The sequence below is a fragment of the Botryllus schlosseri genome, chromosome 14 (assembly GCF_051294905.1).
Source record: "Botryllus schlosseri isolate E-star chromosome 14, Bs_hap1, whole genome shotgun sequence".
In the NCBI taxonomy this organism is placed as follows: domain Eukaryota; kingdom Metazoa; phylum Chordata; class Ascidiacea; order Stolidobranchia; family Styelidae; genus Botryllus; species Botryllus schlosseri.
Genome location: NC_137249.1, coordinates 4,223,586 through 4,243,538, shown reverse-complemented (window position 1 = coordinate 4,243,538; position 19,953 = coordinate 4,223,586). Strand labels below are relative to the sequence as shown.

General features: G+C 40.3%; 4 protein-coding genes across 4 annotated transcripts in view; 2 read left to right on the top strand and 2 right to left on the bottom strand.

Annotated features, from left to right (window-relative positions):
- The window catches only part of LOC145455688 (putative dimethyladenosine transferase), a 72,315-nt gene that overhangs the window by 50,387 nt on the left and 1,975 nt on the right, over nt 1-19,953 (top strand). The gene's annotated exons all lie outside the window — the stretch shown is intronic.
- On the top strand, nt 7,163-11,126 carry LOC145455508 (myeloid leukemia factor 2-like). The gene is made up of 7 exons (XM_080333489.1): nt 7,163-7,321; nt 7,486-7,627; nt 8,092-8,172; nt 9,690-9,821; nt 10,035-10,107; nt 10,470-10,556; nt 10,814-11,126. The coding sequence occupies exons 1-7, from the start codon at nt 7,284-7,286 to the stop codon at nt 11,017-11,019; spliced, it is 759 nt and encodes a 252-aa protein (XP_080189615.1). The 5' UTR covers nt 7,163-7,283; the 3' UTR covers nt 11,020-11,126.
- Nucleotides 12,886-13,855, bottom strand: LOC145455507 (methylmalonic aciduria and homocystinuria type D homolog, mitochondrial-like). Its single transcript, XM_080333488.1, has one exon. It carries the CDS (start codon nt 13,850-13,852, stop codon nt 12,965-12,967), a length of 888 nt encoding a protein of 295 aa, XP_080189614.1. The 5' UTR covers nt 13,853-13,855; the 3' UTR covers nt 12,886-12,964.
- On the bottom strand, nt 15,220-15,699 carry LOC145455976 (SOSS complex subunit B1-like). The gene has a single exon (XM_080334004.1). The coding sequence runs from the start codon at nt 15,697-15,699 to the stop codon at nt 15,220-15,222; it is 480 nt and encodes a 159-aa protein (XP_080190130.1).

The window sequence follows — 19,953 nt, the reverse complement described above, 5'->3', positions numbered from 1 at the left end:
ATAGTGCACATGGAATACCGATGACCCATTTCGCATACAAATGATTCTCGCTAATTTGCAGTACGCAACATCGATAATACGAATTAGTGAAATGGCAGTTTAAAAGGACGGGATTTCTAGTTCTAAATGACAAGCTCCCTGGCTATGCACCTGGGATTTTAATGCCGACAACACGCTAGTTAATATCAGCCCGGGACCCCGCTTTTAATCATCCACGTGTTATTGCAGTAAGAGCAATATGGGCGCATGGCGCGACCTTATCAACGCTGTGCACTGCACAATGTGCAGTATTGATAACAAATCAAACACTGACAATAAGTGACACCTAGGGAATACGAGTGTATGAAGCAAACAAGAATCAGTAGCCTACAGATGATAGCAAACGAGAAAGCGCGCATCTAATCAGTAATTCATCAACTTGCGTACAGCATAATGGGGTTCCAACTTGGAACTTCCAAGTCTGACATCGCGACAATTGCTTGCTCATTATAACGACGTTTGAGCTGCATTGTTGCATTTTCCGATAAAAGTTGGATTGGCAAAGCTTTGTTAAAGTAATGAATATGCGCACTTTGCGCAGGAATGACTTTCAATTCGTAGTCATACACAAACGCACTGTCCTATTTCGCGCTCCAAGCCTCCAATTACAGAGACTATCACGGAACTAACTCGAGAATTATTTTGTAAACGAATATGGGCGCAAATACAATTTAATTAGGAGAAGAGAACGTGAATTCGCTTCTCTGGTCGAGAAAGAAGATGGTGTTTCTCAGCACAAGCGTGTCGAAATCGACGTCGTAAACGAGGTTGCTACGATTGTCTGATCACGGATTACAACTTATTGGGGCGTTTAAGCACTAGTTCGTCATCGCCGACGAAGCTGCTCATTCAATTATTCGCGCGCGTATCGGTTAATGCTAAATAGTTGGCATTTACGTGCTATCACGGACTGGCTAATTGACATCGCTGGTGATTTAAAATCGCAGACGGCGGGCGTTTAGTCTAATTGTACGGGGTGGCCGCCACCCCATAAATGTGTCACGGGGTGGCTGCGCCACCTCGCCACCCCGTAACTCGGCGCCTTACGACAGACGCGACGGGCGACAGAACATTATTACCATGTATTCGCAATATTTAATTCGCTGCATTAACCACTCCTTTGGTTTGTTTGTTTGATATTCATGATGTTTCGACTACATTGGTCATTTTACATCAAGTCAATATTCTTTATTTGTAACACCGCCCACTTCCAGGCTTTAGGTATTGCACATTTTGACTCGAGTCAAGTAAAGTCACTCCATTTTTGAAGGGACTCGAGTCTAGTCACTAATCAAGTCAAGTTGAATTTTCGAAGTACGAGACATGATTCAAAGTCATCGCATTTGCTAACTATTTTCAATACAGATGGAGTCTCCATTTATTCTGAATCGAGGAACAAATTAAGAGTTGATTATACGTGCAAATGGGCGCTGTATCGCTCACGTATACGTAAACTGCTAAACTACAGCCAAAACACAGGATAACATACGAAACCTCAGAAAGTTTTAAAATGATATGGTGCAATACCCTATACCAGTGTTTCTCAGCCTTCTTTTGGCGGGTTTGAAAATGTTTTGTGGCCCACCTCCTATCCTATAGTCATAATCCTGTTCAATGTCGATAGGCCTATTTCTCTAGTGTCCTAACTTAGACCCTATATCCAATGACCAGGAACGCAGAACACTGACTCCAATACTACCAGTGGAAGCGGAGTTATTGTAGCAGAAAATTCTGGGATTTATTTTATATAAATAAATAAAACAATTTTCGAATTTTACTGGCAAAGTACCCTATGAAACTGTAACGTTGATTGAAAAAACGATGCACAGCAAATTTGGGTCAATTCCAACCAGTAGAAGCGTTGGTTTTTCAGTCAACTTAACAATTCCATGGCGAATCCAGTGAAATTTGAGAAAAATTTTCATCTATTTTTATTAAATAAATCCAAAATTTTTTACTGTAATAACTTTGCTTCCACTGGTTGAAATCCAGCGCTAATCAGTACTTCATTAGAATCTTGCATTTTTACTTGAAATATCGACTCGTAAATGAATTTATATGAAATCATATTCATTGCATACTATAGGATTCTTTCTTGATGTACGGCGGACTCAAGTCGACCAATTTCACGGTCACAAACGAATTTCGGAAATTCAACGCTACGACCCGAAGCTGGCAAGAAATTACTTTATCTGGAACACCACCTCCATTATTTGGACACACAGCTCACGCTGTGGATGTTAACGGCAAAACAGTGATGATTATCATATCTGGATTTCATCCGGAGTGGAGATACAGCAATTTCGTTTTCCAAATTGATCTGGGTACAGTATTTTTATGTGTTGCGATCACTACTTTTCAAGTATTACCCTGCACTTCAGTGGTTCCCAACCCTTTCAACTTGCGTACCAGTGAATATTTCACACCTAATTTTACAGATTTCAAACCTTTTTTGAAACTTTCAAGAATCAATATCAACGCACAATGTTTGTAAAGTAGGGTTGTTGAAACATAACTTTTTTTCAGATTTTCGCGGCTATTAGCTGAAATTGTTGGGTTTGCTAAAAAAACGTCGCACACCAAATTTTACCCAATTCCTACTAGTAAAAGTGAAGCTATCCGAGTTGGAAAATTTAGAATTTACCGTATTATAAAAAAAACAATAAATTATTTTCAAATTTTACTGGAATTGTCATGCAATGTAATGAAATTCCGACTGGTAGAAGCGAATTGGAGTTGAAAAGGATCGAATACGTAGCCTCGTGAAGATGAAAGAAATTGATATTGTACAATACACTATAGTCATCTATGCACATCTGTGAGGATATACATGCATAAAATATATTTGTTCGATTTAAATCGTACCAGTTGGTAAAGGTGAGCGCCGTGCAATGTTAGGACAGAACCGTCCAATAAACAGCGATACGTTGCTATTAAATTAATCTGGTACTACGACAAGCTGTTATCATTTCGTTTGCGGTTAGTGTTATGATGTAACAATGTGGGATCATTGAAACGTACAATCAGTGAATGACTGTTTGCTCTCACAAGTTACAGCGGCATATCGTGAATAATCCAAACATACACAAATTCATTGATTTAGTCGACACCGTTTACTTGATGACTTGAAATTGACTCGTAAATTTTGCTCCGAGTCACGAGTCAATCCACATATTTGAAGCGCCGAGCCAAGTCAAGTCAAGTCATTTTTGCAAAGTGACTCGAGTCAAGTCAAGTCATTCGAAAAAGTTAACTCGAGTCAGACTCGAGTCAAGTCATGACTCGAGTCATCCCAACACTGTTATTCTCATATGACTCTACTTGAAACGGGCGCCAATCGTTATTTCACAATTCTTACTCAACATTGGGCCCCGCCGCCATAGCCATGGGCTTATATACCATGTTAGCGTGGGTTGTAGCTAGAATCAGTACCAAAACAGCAATTCGTCCCCCAGCCCAAACGGAGTCGACAGACGACAAACGGATCGGACTATTAGTCACGCCCACCCAGCGCGGCTATTGACAATGGACACATACCCTAAGTTTCGGCCTAGTTCTTTCTTTAGTAGCACACTTCGTTAAGTCGCGTGTTGGTCGAAACTGCATATGTCTTTTGGTGTGTCGTGGCACGATATTGACTGGAACCTAAATGCCTAAAATTACTATAAATTGGGGTTGCAATTCAAGCAAAAAGCAATTTAAAGCAAACACGTATGAAACAAGGCCCTTGTTTAAAACATGTTTTTTTTAAGCCATGACGTCACGAATATTCATTTGGGACGTCATAGTGGATTGACATTGACAATTGAAAATATGTAGGGTAAATATAGTTCCTTTGACGAAATATCTATAGTACAACTGTTGAACAGACTATTTTGAGGGTTCCAACCATACCATATCGATGTACGTCGGCTAAATCGGGTAGTAATTGTCCGTAGGCTCATACAAAATGTTTTTTGGAAAGTATTTACACAACTATGTCATAATTTTACAACTTAAAAAACACAATTTCGGTGTAATAATAGTGATGTAATCGTGAGTAATCGTGATTACTTTTCCAATGTAATCGTAATCGTAATCGCAATCGATTACATTCATGAAGTAATCACCCCGTGTCTGCATTGTACATGCCGTGTTTTTAATGTAGGCTACATCGCGACGTGGCCAATTCGGTGTCGATTCTAAGATATAAATTACTCGACAACGTCCGTCTCAGTAGGCTAGATTCTTGGCATTGGCCATTCTCGGTGTCTGATCTTAATGGCTACTCCAAGTTGTTTCGACACCCTCCTATCTTTTCATTGTATCGCAGTCTTGTGATGTTTTGAAACGATGAAAATATTAATAAACCTGACTGACTAACTATTCACGGTAGAGTCTATTCTCGGTAATGGTTATCTCGGTATTGGTTGGTATAGATAGAACCAGTCGATAAGTAGCGTTCTAATACTGCCGTTAAAATGTAGGCGTACAGTGCAACGTTTGTTTTATCGCCGGAAAAAGAAGTCGATCAATATTTAGAATTTCGGAATCAGTGATATAGTTATGCTATATTAGATTAATATCAGTTATTAGAAATTCTGAGCTATTTACGATTAATTGCGCTATCACAGGATGATTAGTAGCCTACGAGTTTATATGGCGCCCACGACGAATCTCATATAGTGAGTTCAAATTAGTAGTACCATAACGTCATGAATTTTCTAGTGTGACGTAACAATCGAGTGTCCTGTATGGCTCTTTGGAAGTTAGTATGGAAAATATAGGGTTAACATGGCTCTCTCAGACGAAAAAGGTTCCCGACCACTGGTATATGGCGTACATATGGACGTCGGCTATATCGGGTGATAATCGTAGGCTCATACAGCATGTTTTTGAAAAGTAAAGTATTTAATTACACCATTATGGCATAAGTATACAACTTCAAAAATGTGGAGCTGTTCAAGACATTAGTTAAGGAATTATGTTTCAAAGAGAGGGTTTGAACCAGGGATGCGTCGGTTGAATTTACCACCCAACTCCGACTCCAGAAATTTTTAATATACCGATTCCGGCTCCGGAAACTTTAAACCACGAGGAGAGATGAAAACTTATAATCTCTAAGTCTACTGCACTTACCAATTACAATTTAATAAAAAAAAACATACTACAGGCAATTTACATGCCATTGCTGCTGCCTTTCCCATGAGCAGATCGTTGTGAAGGTGTGTTTACAACAATGTTACTAATGAAGATGAAGCCACGCAGTGCGACTGCCAATCCCCAGAGTACAAACTTAAAATATGCAACACGACCGGGGCCAACCACATTTTGGAAATTGAAAAAGAGGACACTTTTTCAGAAATTTGCAAGATGCAAAACCGGAGTAGAATTCTCAAAAACCGGTGAATTGATCGGTTGACTAAAAAAAAAAAGGTCATCTTTTCGCTCAGAGCTAAAATCACCGTTTTTCACTCCGAAATACCCGCCGGAGCTTCACTTGTGTGTCACTCTGCGGCACACTTCTCAATTCTCAAACTTGTCCCCTGCAACATTACGTTGCGTCCTGAGCCTACATTCTACCTGCAGTGCTGGCACGCTACCTAACAATCGCAATGTGAATGGCTATGCTGGCAATTCTAATTTGTAAACGTGAACATCACTTACAATGAGTTCATTTCTCGATGGTGGGAATGCCTTCCTAGGTGTTAAGAGGTTTATATAGGCTTCTACTCGTCCTCCGATCCGCAAAAGCAGTGTCTTACAAAAAGTGGTCCGTGCTTCTAGTTGGCATCTCAGGAATCAAAATAAGTAATATCGGCATGGTGAAAAATGATCATCGACGACGAAGGCATGGCAAGAAATACGACTACAAACAGAAACAGAAAAGTTCATCAACCTGCGTCATGTCCCTGTTCTGCCTCCGGTTCTGATGGGGTGACAAGTAAAAGGTGAACACCTTCGGCCACACCTCAACATCACGGTCCAATTTCTCGAGTTTAGTTATCTACCACCGTCCTAAATGCTAGAATATGTGGGCAAACTAGCGTATCACAGCCATTGACGGTGGAGACCCCAGTTTTATTCATGACAGTTACGACAAGTTACGAAGCGTCGCAGATTTATGAGATTCTCCAACGCTCAGAGCGTCTTTACTATAAAAAGCCAGAGAAAGACCAAATCTAATGGGGATGCCTGATTCAGATACCGTAACTATGGTCGTCTCGACATCCTTGTATCTGTTCACTGCGTCAGATTATAGCCTACATCGCGCGTTTGTGTGTTTGGGGTATTCATGGTGTTTGTCGACTACAACGGTCATTCACACCAGGCCGATTTTGTGCATTTATGATTCCGTATCTGCCGACGCACGGCCCACTTCTAGGCTTTTTGTAAGACACCTCTTACGCGGATGAGATGGCGAAGAGCCTAGCTAAATATACCTCCAACACTTAGGTAGGAATTCTATAGTCGATATCGGTCGGACTCGAACCCGCAACCCATTGGTGTTGCAGCCGTGGAATATACCACTGCTCTATCTAGTCACCTCCCACGTAGCGTGTCTTGATATGGTATATTCAATAGAAAAACCGACAATGACACACTCAAAATTTGGATTTTTGTTATACTCCGACCTATTTTACCACATTTGCTCGCGGCACACCTGATCAGTCCAATTGGCACACTAGTGTGCCGCGGCACACCGGTTGAGAACCACTGGTGTACACAGTCGATGGGCAATGCTTTGCTAGTGTGACGTCATATTGATGGTCAATGAGTTACGCCTCATTTTGAAATCCGCTAGTGGGCGCTAAAGAGTGTCCGGAATTTTGCTTCACAAAAATATGGCAACCCTATGTTATGCATGCACAAGCGAATCTCGCTAATTGGTCGCGGCCGTGCGTAGCACTGATATTACTATAGTTGAATTGCAACTGAATATTAGCATCAGAATGGTCATTTCAAAAAGAGGGGGTTTCGAAACCCCCTGGCTACGAGCCTGCCGCCACCCCATTCAAAAATAAAAGCAGGCGTCAAGTCATGACTCGTTCCAACATTTACTTGTACTGGCCTGGCTAGCACTCGGTAACTATATTTTGACAGGTGCGGTGTCCGCATGTGTTATTTCAATTTCTTGTCAATTTCTTTCAAGCTTATATCTAGTTATTTGTAAAGAAGAATTGATAGTTATTGCCAAATAGGCGAATACTGTAGCAAGCATCATATCTTCCTGTTCATCTTGTCCATTCATCACAACTTGGGAAATGTTTCCATCAATGTTTGGCAGTGACCTGTTTTCCATGTGAGTAAACTGCCTAATAATTATTTTACACAGCTAAAAATATAAACTTGCACTCTTAATGCTCAGTATCTAGCTTATATGACATGATCAAGTATGTTTGGTTGTGTGTAGGTTGTTTACAGTTTGAAATTTGACTTCAAATGATAAAGTTAACACTTTTACAGGGATCCATTCGACCAAATGGACAGAATAATGAGAAATTCATTGGCTCCAATGTATAGTGACCCATTTATGATGCATCGGCCACAAAGAATGCTACAACTTGAAAGCGGAATACCGTCAACTCGACAGCTACAAGTACGACAGGTAATGTATTTATGTAATAGCGATCTTGTATAATATTTATGTAGTGAGGATCTTAGTATTATAGATATTCAACTGAGGGCAGGTTTCAAATTAATCTTAAGACCAGGTTAAAGAAAAAGGTTTTTGTTGGAGGTTTGTGACATTAAGGAATTGTATTCAGAAATACATCATTGAAAAAATTGAGTGTTCCTGCATGTAAGATCCATCCCTTATCTTGAAGTAAAGCTTACATAAAATATGTTTCTTAACACGTTCACACAGAATACTTTCAGGGACTGTTTTTAATCTACTTCCCCGGTGCTATCAATATTTAACTAGATATTGAGTGTTCCAATCACTGCACCCAGCCAGCCCTAATCTATATCTTGCTTTGGCACGATGGAATGGATTGAACTGATATTTTTCATGTCATGAAAAGATGTTGATCCAAGACACCGTATGACATATGTTTTTTTTCTTCGCAGAGCATGTCACCATTCGACGGCATGATGGGAGAAATGAGCGGGATGAGTCAAATGATGAGAAGTATGCAGCAGAGCATGATGGTAGGCGTCAAAGTAGTCATTGTTGGTACTCAACTAGAAATATAAGTAAAATCGTAAATGACTAGACGAATAGAAGTAGCAATTTTCAACCAAAGTATTCTGGACCTAGTTTTGCCTAAGAATGTGAAAACTAAAGTGGAAGTAGTCAGAAGTTATAACTACTTCAGGAAGAAGTGCAAGTAGGCAAAACCTACTTGGAGTACTTTTAAAAGTAAAAGTACTTCGTTACTGACCACCTCTGCCCGCGTTTACATGAAAAAAACTCATGATGTATGTGCATCGACACAGGGTATTCTTTCTGAACAGTCTTGTCCTACTATTTCATCATCTAGTCCAGTGGTTCTCAACCTTTTTTGTCTTCGCGGGCCCTTTCGCCGTCACGAACCCTCAAGTTTTAGCACAATTTTAGCTCAATTATCGTGCAGCTGTCATCTGTCTTGTGCAATTATATTTTACTAGTGTAGTGATAAACAGCAATAAAAGGACTTTTTTAAAAATAGCATCATACTATTAAGTAGAAATTTGGGAAAACTTTTATTGTTTCAAAACGAATTTTGTACCAGTAGCTGCATTTCTTGAACTACGCGGTCAAGTCTTGAAAATCCACGTCGATTTGATATGATCGAGTGCCTAAAATTCATTTCCAAAGATGGTGGCGAATGTAGTAATAACACGTAACGCTTACAAGGCCATCCTCGGGTATGATCGCAAGTCACGACATGTATGACACTAGAATTTTTAATGAACATGTACCGTCCAGCCTAGTCATTTTTCTCTAGCAGCTTTTCTTGAAGTTATTCTGGAATAGCGGTTATGCAGCCGATATCACAGAAGAAAAAATATTTTTACAAACATTTTTACAAAACCCCAACAAAACATCTCGAAACAGCAATATGTTTGGGCTATTGGCAATCAAAATGAGCTTGCACTGTAGAATACTTCATCTCAGATTGCCATTCTGTTTATGTGGGTCCCGAAGTTTTGGCGGTTATGGAGCAAAACTGCCTTGTGATTTCTCTAATTTAAAGAAATGCAAATTAGGTTATCAACCATTTTGCAAATTTGAAGGTTTCGCGGACCCCCTAAAAATGCTTCACGGACCCCCGCTTGAAAAGCACCGCTCTAGTCTGCGTAGAATTTCAGTACAAAAAGCCGTTTTTGGATGATCTTATTCACGATTTCCGCAAAAGAAGACACCACCGGGAAATACAGCCCCTATGGTATTTAAAATGCCACCAATACAAGTGGTCAGTAGTTGAACTACTTCCTCAAGTGGTTATGATTTGAGACTACTTCTACTTCTTATGCAAAAATAGCCCTAGAATATTCACTTTTTTACTTGCCAATCAATACTTCGGCTTTAGTAGAAATTGACGGCATTACTTGTACTTGAACTGATGGTGGCTACATTGACCATCTCTGCACCAAGATAGCCTCTATGTTAGCCTACTGTGCGTCACTTTGAAACAAATGAGGGCCTGTTCAAATCTCTGTTTTGAATTTGTGATATTTCTCAGGGCATGCACGCTATGCCGTCAATCAACGGCGGGGCTCACTCCTTCCAGTCTTCGTCCATGGTAATGACTAATTACGGCAATGGACCAAGGGTAATTCAATCGTCGTCTTCATCACGGGTTGGACCTGATGGGGTAAGGGGAATATTTTTATAAGACCTTCCAAAAGCGGTTGAAGGATGTTGCTGGATGTTAAAGCACATACAAGTAGTTCAAAAGTAGTGTTTTGCCGTGATCAGAACATAGTAAATATATGCGTTTCCTTAACTGATAATGTGTGTTTAGTTAACGAAATATGTGGCAAGATGTAACTGCTGCATTTTCGAATTTTTATGTTTCTCGATCAAGGTTCGTGAGACGCAGCGATCACATAAGGACTCTGGGACCGGTGAAATGCGAATGGCAATCGGACATCACATCAGTAAGTAGTCGTGTGCATATTTTTTCTGGTCTTATTTCTTATTGTATGGAGCTTCACTGTTTGATTGACTTGTTTTTAACTGGTCAAAAGACTTTTCATCCCTCTCTATGAGTGATGGAACGATACCCTGCTTTTCTGAAACAAAGTAGTCAAGTTGTAGCGTCGACTTAGCTCGCAATTTACATGCAGACTAGTTTTCTACGTTATCTGGTCTCGGAAGAGAATGCTATTGTCAATCTAAATTCGAACTGAAAGGTTAGTTTTCCCTATTCATAGTTGGTAAACAATCTCTTTCATTTCCAAGTCATGAAACTGCGCCGGTGACATTTTGAATAAACGATGCATTGCCCATTCACGTCTAGATGAAAGAGCCCATGTTGTTGAGAAGTCTAAGAACCAGAGGACAGGAGACGAAGAAGAAACACAGGAATACATCAATATCGAAGAAGGTACTAATCCAACTATGATAATGATAAGAAAATATATTCAAGAGGAAGAAGACATAAAAGCATCCGCAAGTCCGATATGTAAATGCTGCCGGCAAAATGTATCTTGATGGGATATGATTGATATTTGCTAGCTATCGTGTTGTAGGTTTGAGTTTGGTACTACGATTGCTACTTTTGCTTTCCTGTGTGACCATAACTTACTGCTGCAGCAAAATTCCTTTTTTCTTACTTGTTTTTGAAATTCTTGCGTATTACAGACGACGCAGACTCATTCAATCATGAATGGACCCAGAAAATGTCCTCCGCCGGGCGTCACCGTCGCGGCGTGTCACATCACAGACTGAGCGGCCGTCACGAGCCATACCGCAGACCCCATCCTCATTCAAGGAGAAGTGCCGCCGCGATAACTTACCCATCTGGTGACGTTCCCTCGACAGAGAGTAAGCGAAAACCGAAAGATTGATGACTTGACTTTGACCGCAATGTTACCTGTTCTTACTGCTTAAACACACTTTTACTGTGGTTCGCAAAGAGTTTCACAGCTTTCCGCGTTACTAAATGGGAGAGGAGGTTGTTGGCTTTACTGTTAAAATCGGGGCGATTTTCAAGAAATTTTCTTTACATTGAACTCTCTATTATATAGTACTGTGATAGAAACTTGAGTGTAATAATCTCTGCTCGGTATTCTTCGACGAGTTCGTCATTCGTACGTTTAGGCTGCTGTGACCTTCTTTCACTTGAATTGTCATCGAGCATCCCACTTTTCTAGCCCTCTTGTCTGGACATGTAACTTGTCCTTCATCATGTGCTGGTGTGTTGTTACACTATATAGCTTGTAGATTACGATACGGTCTGCTGTATGCCAGAGTCAGTCGCATGGCATGCAAGTCACAAATCCCTATTTGAATGTTTGGTCGATCATGCAACTGACAGGTCAGCGAGAGTCCTAGTTTAACATTGTCATCATTTCTAAAACGAGATTGTGTGTCAATTTGTGACTTTTCACTACTTGCCATTAATCTTGAGTTGCAAATAGTGGGTGATGTTATTTGGATAACAGTAACGTCACTTCAATATGGAAAGCCGATCTGCTCTAATCAGAACCGGACATTTCTTGGGTTGACTTCTTCGTAGCTCGTCTGTACTGGTAACAAATATTGATGTCTCAAATTTTGTAGAGTTTTTACAAGTGTAAATGTCAAATTACCATGCAGCTAAGCATGTTCCATGTGAAAAGTATCCGGCGTCTAACAGAAAGAGGTAGGATGAGTATGTCAGGTGTCCATGTACTAATTTACTCGTTGAATAAGAATTTTCTGACATCCATGAGAAAAATATGGACTTTCTAGCTTAGCTCATGTCATGCAATCTTGTTGTTCTTTTGTGCTCCAGTCAGCATGCCATTACGGCTGCTGGCAATTATTTAACTACAATTTTATTCTGTTCTTACTGCTAACAACATGGTTAATGAACTCTGTCAAATATGAAATTCTTGGGTGGGCGTGTGATGGAGAAATAGAAACTCAAGACCTTGACCTTTATTAGGCTTATCAAATATATGGGCAAGAGATATGTCTGAAACAGACAAAAAAGAGCTGCATGATACAGAATGGGAAAATAGGATAGAACGGTCCAGTCTGTATTTAGCTAACAGTAATAGTCCAACTTTTGAATCCAGTTTCGGAATTTGCTGCACCTAGTGGAGATCAGGGCTAGGCACAATGATTGAGGACTGCGATATGATTCCAGTGGCGAGATATGATTTTGAGTAGGCTACTGACGTTATGCTCTCGATCAAGAGTTGATTTATCTACAAGAATTATAGTTCCGATACTATATTCCACTGCGGCAGCCTTGAAACCTCAATTGGATGTATCACAGAGCATACGAAACACGTATGTAGAAATTACCTATCTGTGAAATTTTGATCAACTCGTAACATTGCCACCATACAATTTGTCGTATCATAGAATACAGAACAGGTTGTAGCCTAAAAAGCTGCAAGAAGTCATGATCAAACCATAGCATTGCCACAAAGTGCAATGAAATGGGCATGGTCGAAAAATTACAGAATTATATTCAATGTGATGTAAAATGGACATATATTCTTTGTGGTAGCGCCGTAGCACAAAAGGTAAATATTTCAACTCAAAATGAGTGATACACAACGCCTAATACTCGATTTTGTCCAGCCTGAGCAGGATGCACAACTGGCACTAAAGGCCTATAACAGATACCATACCTCAAAGATGATGGAATGGTTCGAGTTACCTTTTTTCAAAGAATGAAATGGAAAGATCTGAAATGAACAATCAATATTGAGGAGTCGTTTTAATGAGTATGATGCAATATCATATCATTCTTGTATTACGAAGTGTAGATGAATCATTTGAATTTCAAACGCTACATTAATCTTTATTCTTCAGCAAGTCCCGCATCACCAGATGCTCCTTGGGAGCGGTGGTGAAGATGCTCCCGACAAACACCTTCGAGCCCCATTTCTTATGATAAATCACCTTGCAGCAACCCAAATCTTCAATAGTGAACCCCAAATGCCTGTATCTTTCATCAGTTTCGTAAAATGTTGTATTCGTGTACGGCCCAAAGTGCGGCTGGCCGGACGACGGATCGACAAAGTCGCACCAGTAATGATGTGCTTTCAATAAGTGGCATACTTCTTTCGCAGTGTCGATAAAGTTCTCTAGTAATTCATCACGTTCCTCTTCCACTTCTTGCGACCATCCTGACATGTCGTTTTTCGTACGGTGCGTGATGGTGACTACAGTTAGCTTACCAGAACTGGACAGATCTGGAAATAACGCTTTAAAATCTTTCAATATTATATCCGGGCAGTCTTGAATTATCAACTCGACTTTTGCATTTTCAAAGTATTTGCGGATCATATAATCAGCCATTTCCGTACCAGGCCTATCTTCGGGATCTAGATAGTCTGACTCCGAGATGAGTTGAGACACAACAGTCAAATGCCTTTGCTGGTTTCCTTCGGGCAGGATATCAATAGATTCTGGCTCGTTTTTATCGCTTTCTGTGGATCCAAGTATTCCAGTGTTCCCTGGCAGTGCAAATCTTAAGTCAGGCACGTTCAGCGGCCCCATTTTTTCATCCGGCCATATCACTGATCGCGTTCGGTCGTTGGAAACGGAATATTGGTCACCCCCGTCTTCCTGACCGCTGAATTTACGTATTTGACACGCCAATGTTCGGATGCTTTTCGTGTTCCTGCTATAGGATATAAATCGAGTCGCTAATTTTCTAGAGGACAGCGTGTTTGCCATTTATCTAAAAAAAGAAAATAACACGGTAACAAGCAATGTTCCCTCTAATTTTTAATGAGTGTGCGCACACTCCAACTTACTGCGCAGACTCTTGGACGACAGTGTGTAACGACTAAAAAAAGGTCACCACTTCGGATTTTTTGTGCACAACTTAGATTTTCCGTGCGCAGAGACCGAGTCAGCACTGCGCATTTGCACAGCTTAGAGGGAACATTGGTAACAAGCCCATCCTTTATGTACGAAAAGGAATAATGACACGGCATTCAACTTGTCCGCGACACGAAAAATTTCCACACATTACTATCAACGGATTTCTAAAATGCATGCATATATAAACAAGTAGCCTACAAGGATGTAGCCTACACAATAGTAAGTATAATTAGCAGCAATCATAATACATTCATCCCTACAGTGCGTTATTCACCTCATCAATATTTTAGCTCACATACCAAGACAAGATTCACTAATTGTTAAACAGACAAAATAATGCGCATTTTTCTAGGACACCGTCAGGTTGGAATATGCAATGCATGTCAGATAACCAGTTTCAAAAGTTTTGCTTCGGTGCAGTAACGTGAATAAAACCGTGTATTGCTCGTCATTAGGGCTGGGCAAAATGATTCGAGCACTCGAATCTGAACCGAGTATTAATTGTAATTTGAGTTGAGTATGAAGAGATGAGTATTTTGACTACTGAAATTATACATCCATTCCCACTAAGCTAATTTATCAACGAGAATTACAGTTCCGATACAATTTTCCAATGTAGAAGGATGTAAATTGTGATTAGTCGTATCAAAGCGTACGAAAAGTGCACTACAAAGCTACGCACATTAGTGGAAATGATATTCTGTGAAGTCGCAATCAACCTGAAGCATACCAAGATTAGTGCAATGAAATAGGGATGGTCGAAAAAATACCGAATAATCTTTAATGTGATTTAGAACTGGCATTGCATTCTTGGTGGTCGCGTAAATGGTACATATCCGGACTTTCCACGCCATTCATATTGCTGCGACGTCATAATCCCAACTGGAATCTCGGTACGTTTTGCTTAATATAACAGGTGAGCAGCGATGATTCTACAATTTGAAGTAATTCAATAAAAAGTATAATAACTAATGCTGTGAGCACAGGACACCGATCCCATACAGGGTCATAATCGGTGATATTCAACTTGGAACTTGAAGCCTATAATACTCGATTCAGAATCGAATCACTCACTTACTCAATTTTGACCAGCCCGACTCGTCATATTTAAAGCCACTACAATTTTCATCATTATTGAATATGACATGTTCAAAATACAAAATTCAGTTCACATATAGTCGCAAAGAAACCGACTACAAAATCTACAGCAGCTTGTCTCAAGATTTTTGTTTTTGAGGTGGTTTTACGGCATGTGCAGCACTGCCACCTTGAAGGCGAGGGTCGGCTGGACCTTGAGCGGCCTTATCCTTTGCCTGCTGTATCCATTCTTGGTTCGGTTCACTCAAGTCCGGAACCTCATTGAACGTAAAACAAAATTCTCCAGTTTTTATCAAGGTGCCGCCTTTGCCAACATATAATGTTAAACAGTTCTTGAACAATGTACCATATCCTCTAGTAATTTGTAAGATATCGCCAGGCTGTACGTAGTTTCCATCGTCCCCCCAAATCGAGATATTAACACTGCCCGACTTATCAGCAACTTTGCAGGAGCGAACCTCGTTTCCGTCTTTGGTTTTGTACGGGTTATTAACTTGCAACACTATTATTTTCATTTTCAGGCTTTTCATGCCTGGTCTGACATCTTTGATGTGCGTAATTCCAGAGGATTTTGTATCTTCCGTGTGGAACATCTTCATTGCGTTTGGCTGTCTCGCGTGAGAAGTTCTACGGCGATAATCCTCCCGCCGATGAGAGCGTAGACCCAGCCGAGCACTACGATTGCGAACAGAATGATATTCGTGGAATAATTAATCCAGCGCTTATTGCAAAACATACTATTTCTAGTATTTCATAGCAATCACAATGTCATTAATGATGACGAACTAACCGACCCTTGTTGCAAATGATAAAAACAACAGTGAATAAAAGGCTCCTCGAAAACTGATGGGAGTACAGTAGTGTTGCACAATAAAAAAAATTGTTTCCTTATTTTCTTTCTCAGTTGAGTTTATTATGAATATTCATCATTTTCATCATGACAGGACTGCGATACAGCGAAAATATAGGAGGGTGGTGTCGAAGCGACTTGGAATGGTCTTTGAAATCAGACACCCACCCGGACCTAGGCGATATAAATTGGATGCATGCGCAATGCACAATGAAAAGTATAAGATAATACAAAAAGACAAGCCGAACTGAATACCGAAAATACTGTTGAGTTGACTAAAAAATGATGCAAACCGAAATTTGCTCATTTCCAACCAGTAGAATTGAGGTTTATAGAATTTGAAATTTCAAATATTATATAAAATATTTTTCATAATTTCACCGTGACCAAAGTCACTCAACTATAGTTGGGTGACTTTGGCCGTGACCAAACATCGTGTTCCATGCCTGCCTAAAGGAAAAGTCAAGTTTTTATCATGCGATTTCATCTTGAGACGGATGGTATCGTTTGGATGAAGAACTTGATATTCAATGAACAAAATCCCGACTCTGAATAAAACTAGCCTTCAAGATTACCTGACCGCTACCTAACATCGATCTCACCTTCCGTCATATGCCCCCTCATTTTGTCGCTTGCTTTTTATATTTCTGCTTTACTTTTCATTCAGTGTGCATGCCTCTTCTCTACTTCACTAAGTCGTTTCGACACCTTCCTATCTATTCATTGTATCGCAGTTTTGTGGTGTTTTGAAATGATGAAAATATTACTAAACTGATACTGATTCTGATTAGCTAGAAATCAGTCTACTTCAGCGAGACAGCCCGCTCAAAACGAAGGTGATCCAATTAGCAAATGAAATACTTATCGCGCTGAAATCGTCGATTGCACTACCAATGATATTGGCAACTCCGGACAAGTAGAACAAATATACGAAAGTCTGGAAGTATCTTTGGTCACGCCACGAAATCTCAGGTATTGGCCTTAAACTCCGGAAAAAAAATTAACCGTTACAATCGCTGGTCAATCTATTTTCAACTCGGAAAATGCAAAATACCTTGGGGTTTTACTAGACTCGAACATATCTCTGGAAGAGTCACATTCAGTCGCAAGAAAAACAATTATCACGAAACTGTGGTCTGTTCTATAGCCTTAGAAACTACATGCCAGTCTGAGTCCTTCTGATACTCTTTAAATCATTTTTCCTGTCGAAGTTACAATATATGGCATCATTAGTTGGGGGGCTGTAAAAGTAAAACTGCGCTGAAGCCGCTACAGGATCTACAACATTAGACCTCCGTATTATAGCCAGGGCCCCAAAAAGACCAGGATGTGTGTCCTGTCCAACAAATCACTGCTCAAAAAATTTGGTGTCCTAAACATAAAAGATATGCGGAAACTAGAAATTGCAAAGTTTATCTATCAGTTCCACTGCGACCACTGCCCCAAAAACTTCAATGAGTTCTTTACCTCGGTATCAAAAGTGCATAAATACGACACACGTGCGTTCACGTCGTCCAACTATCAGTACATGGTTGACAAAAAAGATCATCGCTCCATCAAATATGCCGGACCTGATGTATGGAACTATATCGAATGATAAGAGGAACAGTCTCGCCGGCTATCCGACAGTCGTCGAGCATGTATAGGCTACATTGTACACATTCAAGTCGAAATACAAGCAATTTCTGCTAAATGAATACTAGTCAGCCCTCACCATTTACCGGACCACGACCAGCTGACATATATCGATCTCGCCTTCCGTCACTTATTGCCGCCTGATTTTATCGCTTGCCACTTTATATTATCATCTTTTACTTTCATTCAGTGTACTATGCCTCCTCTTTACATCGATCGCCTAGGCCCAGGTTTGGGTATCTATGATCTTAAGACTACTCCTGGTCGTTTCGGCATCTTCCTATCATTCATTGTATTGCAGACTTGTAATGTTTTGAAGTGATGGAATTCTATGAATAAACTTGAACTTGAACGCCGATGTATGTTTACAAAATTCAGAATGAAGGAATTAAGTTTGTGACTGTATTCTTCACAATGCAATATCAGTAAGCCGAGGCTAGATTGATGGACTGCTCGTGGTCGTCCTATCGTGTTACATTGCAACCATACCATAGGCGCCGACTTTTATTTTTACATGGGGTTGCCTGCAGATGAAAAAATGGGATTCGGTTGAATAAAAAGAAAGGGGTTTGAAATTGTTTCAAAATAGCAAGGTAGCATCAATTTATTACGGTTAAGTACATTCGTAAATGCTCATAATACATGGATAGGACAAGCTTCATCGTGTTGACGAATTTGCGCGTTATGCGCATAAGCTTGCCTGCGAGTCCAGTGGTTAATTAGCAATTCCTCGATCTCACTTCAATATCAACTATTCACTATATTCACTAACACGCGCGCGAACAACTGGATGCGCAACATCGGTGACACCGAACTGTTTCACAAATTATTACGACTGAAGTCTGCTGTGGAATTTGTTCTGTAATGGCACCGATTTCAGGTGATTCAGGCCTATGTCGTATCTTTTGATAACTCGGCCTTTACACACTGCCGATTTTTAGAGTGTCGCAATGTTGTATGATGCATGAGTATGAGTTAGCTATATTTGTTCATATTATCCGTTTCATTAGCGTTTTCTTACGTCTCTAACTAACGGAGCAATTATGAGTAAAATAGAAAATTAGAGAAATTGACATTTCTTCAAAATTTGGGACACTTCAGGAAAAATTTGGGTATTTTGATAATTAGTTTAAAATACTAAAACACTATACATAAAAAAATTTGGCCAATTTTAGCAAAATTTTTTTACATGGTGTTATTTACGGATCGGGACAATGAAATGATAGGACACACGGTGTCGACACAGGCAAATCTTACGGCTCAGTGAAATTGTATCACACGCCACAATTTCCATATTGGCTACAGGCAATTTGACGGTCATTTTTGACCGACTTGCCGAGCATTAAATTTGGTGTAACGGGTATCAATCGGAAGGTGTCTCTGCACTGATTACGAAAATATAAATTTTATTCCGCTCGCGGTCCTGGAACCCCCACAATCAGCCTCGAATCTTTCATTGTTATGGAGATTGGCATTGGGACGCAACAATGCTGTCTGGCGAAACGAGAGAGTAACGAGAGACTAACTCTCTCGTTTCGCCAGACAGCATTAATTGTTGGCAAGCTCGGCAAGCCGGTCAAAACTGACCGTCAAATTGCCTGTAGCCAAATGGACATTGTGACGTGATACAATTTCACTGAGGCGTGAGATTTGGCTGTGTCGACACCATAGGACACTATTATAGGACAGAACCGAAACGTATTGTAATAGTGGATTAATCACAACAACCCAATATGCCCATTGCCCAGGTCGTAGATAATGGTTAATCTGAATGACATTTGAGCGACGGGGCGGAGATTATTTGTCAACTGTGGAAATCATCAATAACAAAATTGAAATTCGGCAAATGCGATTTACAAGCATGGATAGACGGGCGGCGAGTCAATATATATTTTTATAGCAGAGTCATCAAAACGTGGGCGGAGCCACCCAGTGACCCAGGCCAAAACCATCTTACTACGGATACTGATTTCGTGACCATCAAAACTTTAGATTGACTGATATAAAATAATGATGACGAGGTCCAGTGTAGGTCTTGTAAATATTCACGCTGCATTGCACAGGCTCATGTGGTAAAATTTGACAAGACAGAGGCCAAAAGTGAACTTGACACCACTGACACATGAACCTGTCAATTTCTTGCACAGCGTTGTCAGAAATATAAACACTCTTGCGTTTTTCTCAAATTCTTTATTCGCGCGGAACGAAAACGAAGCGGACCCGACGAGCTCGAGGCGTCGTCGCGCCAGTGTATGACGTCACCAACGCCAGTTGTCCCTCTGGGCGGGAACGCAGTCAAGGCGTTACGCAATTTCCTGTATTGCGAAATACTATCGCCGCTGGCACGTGCGGGGACCGTATTTTGATA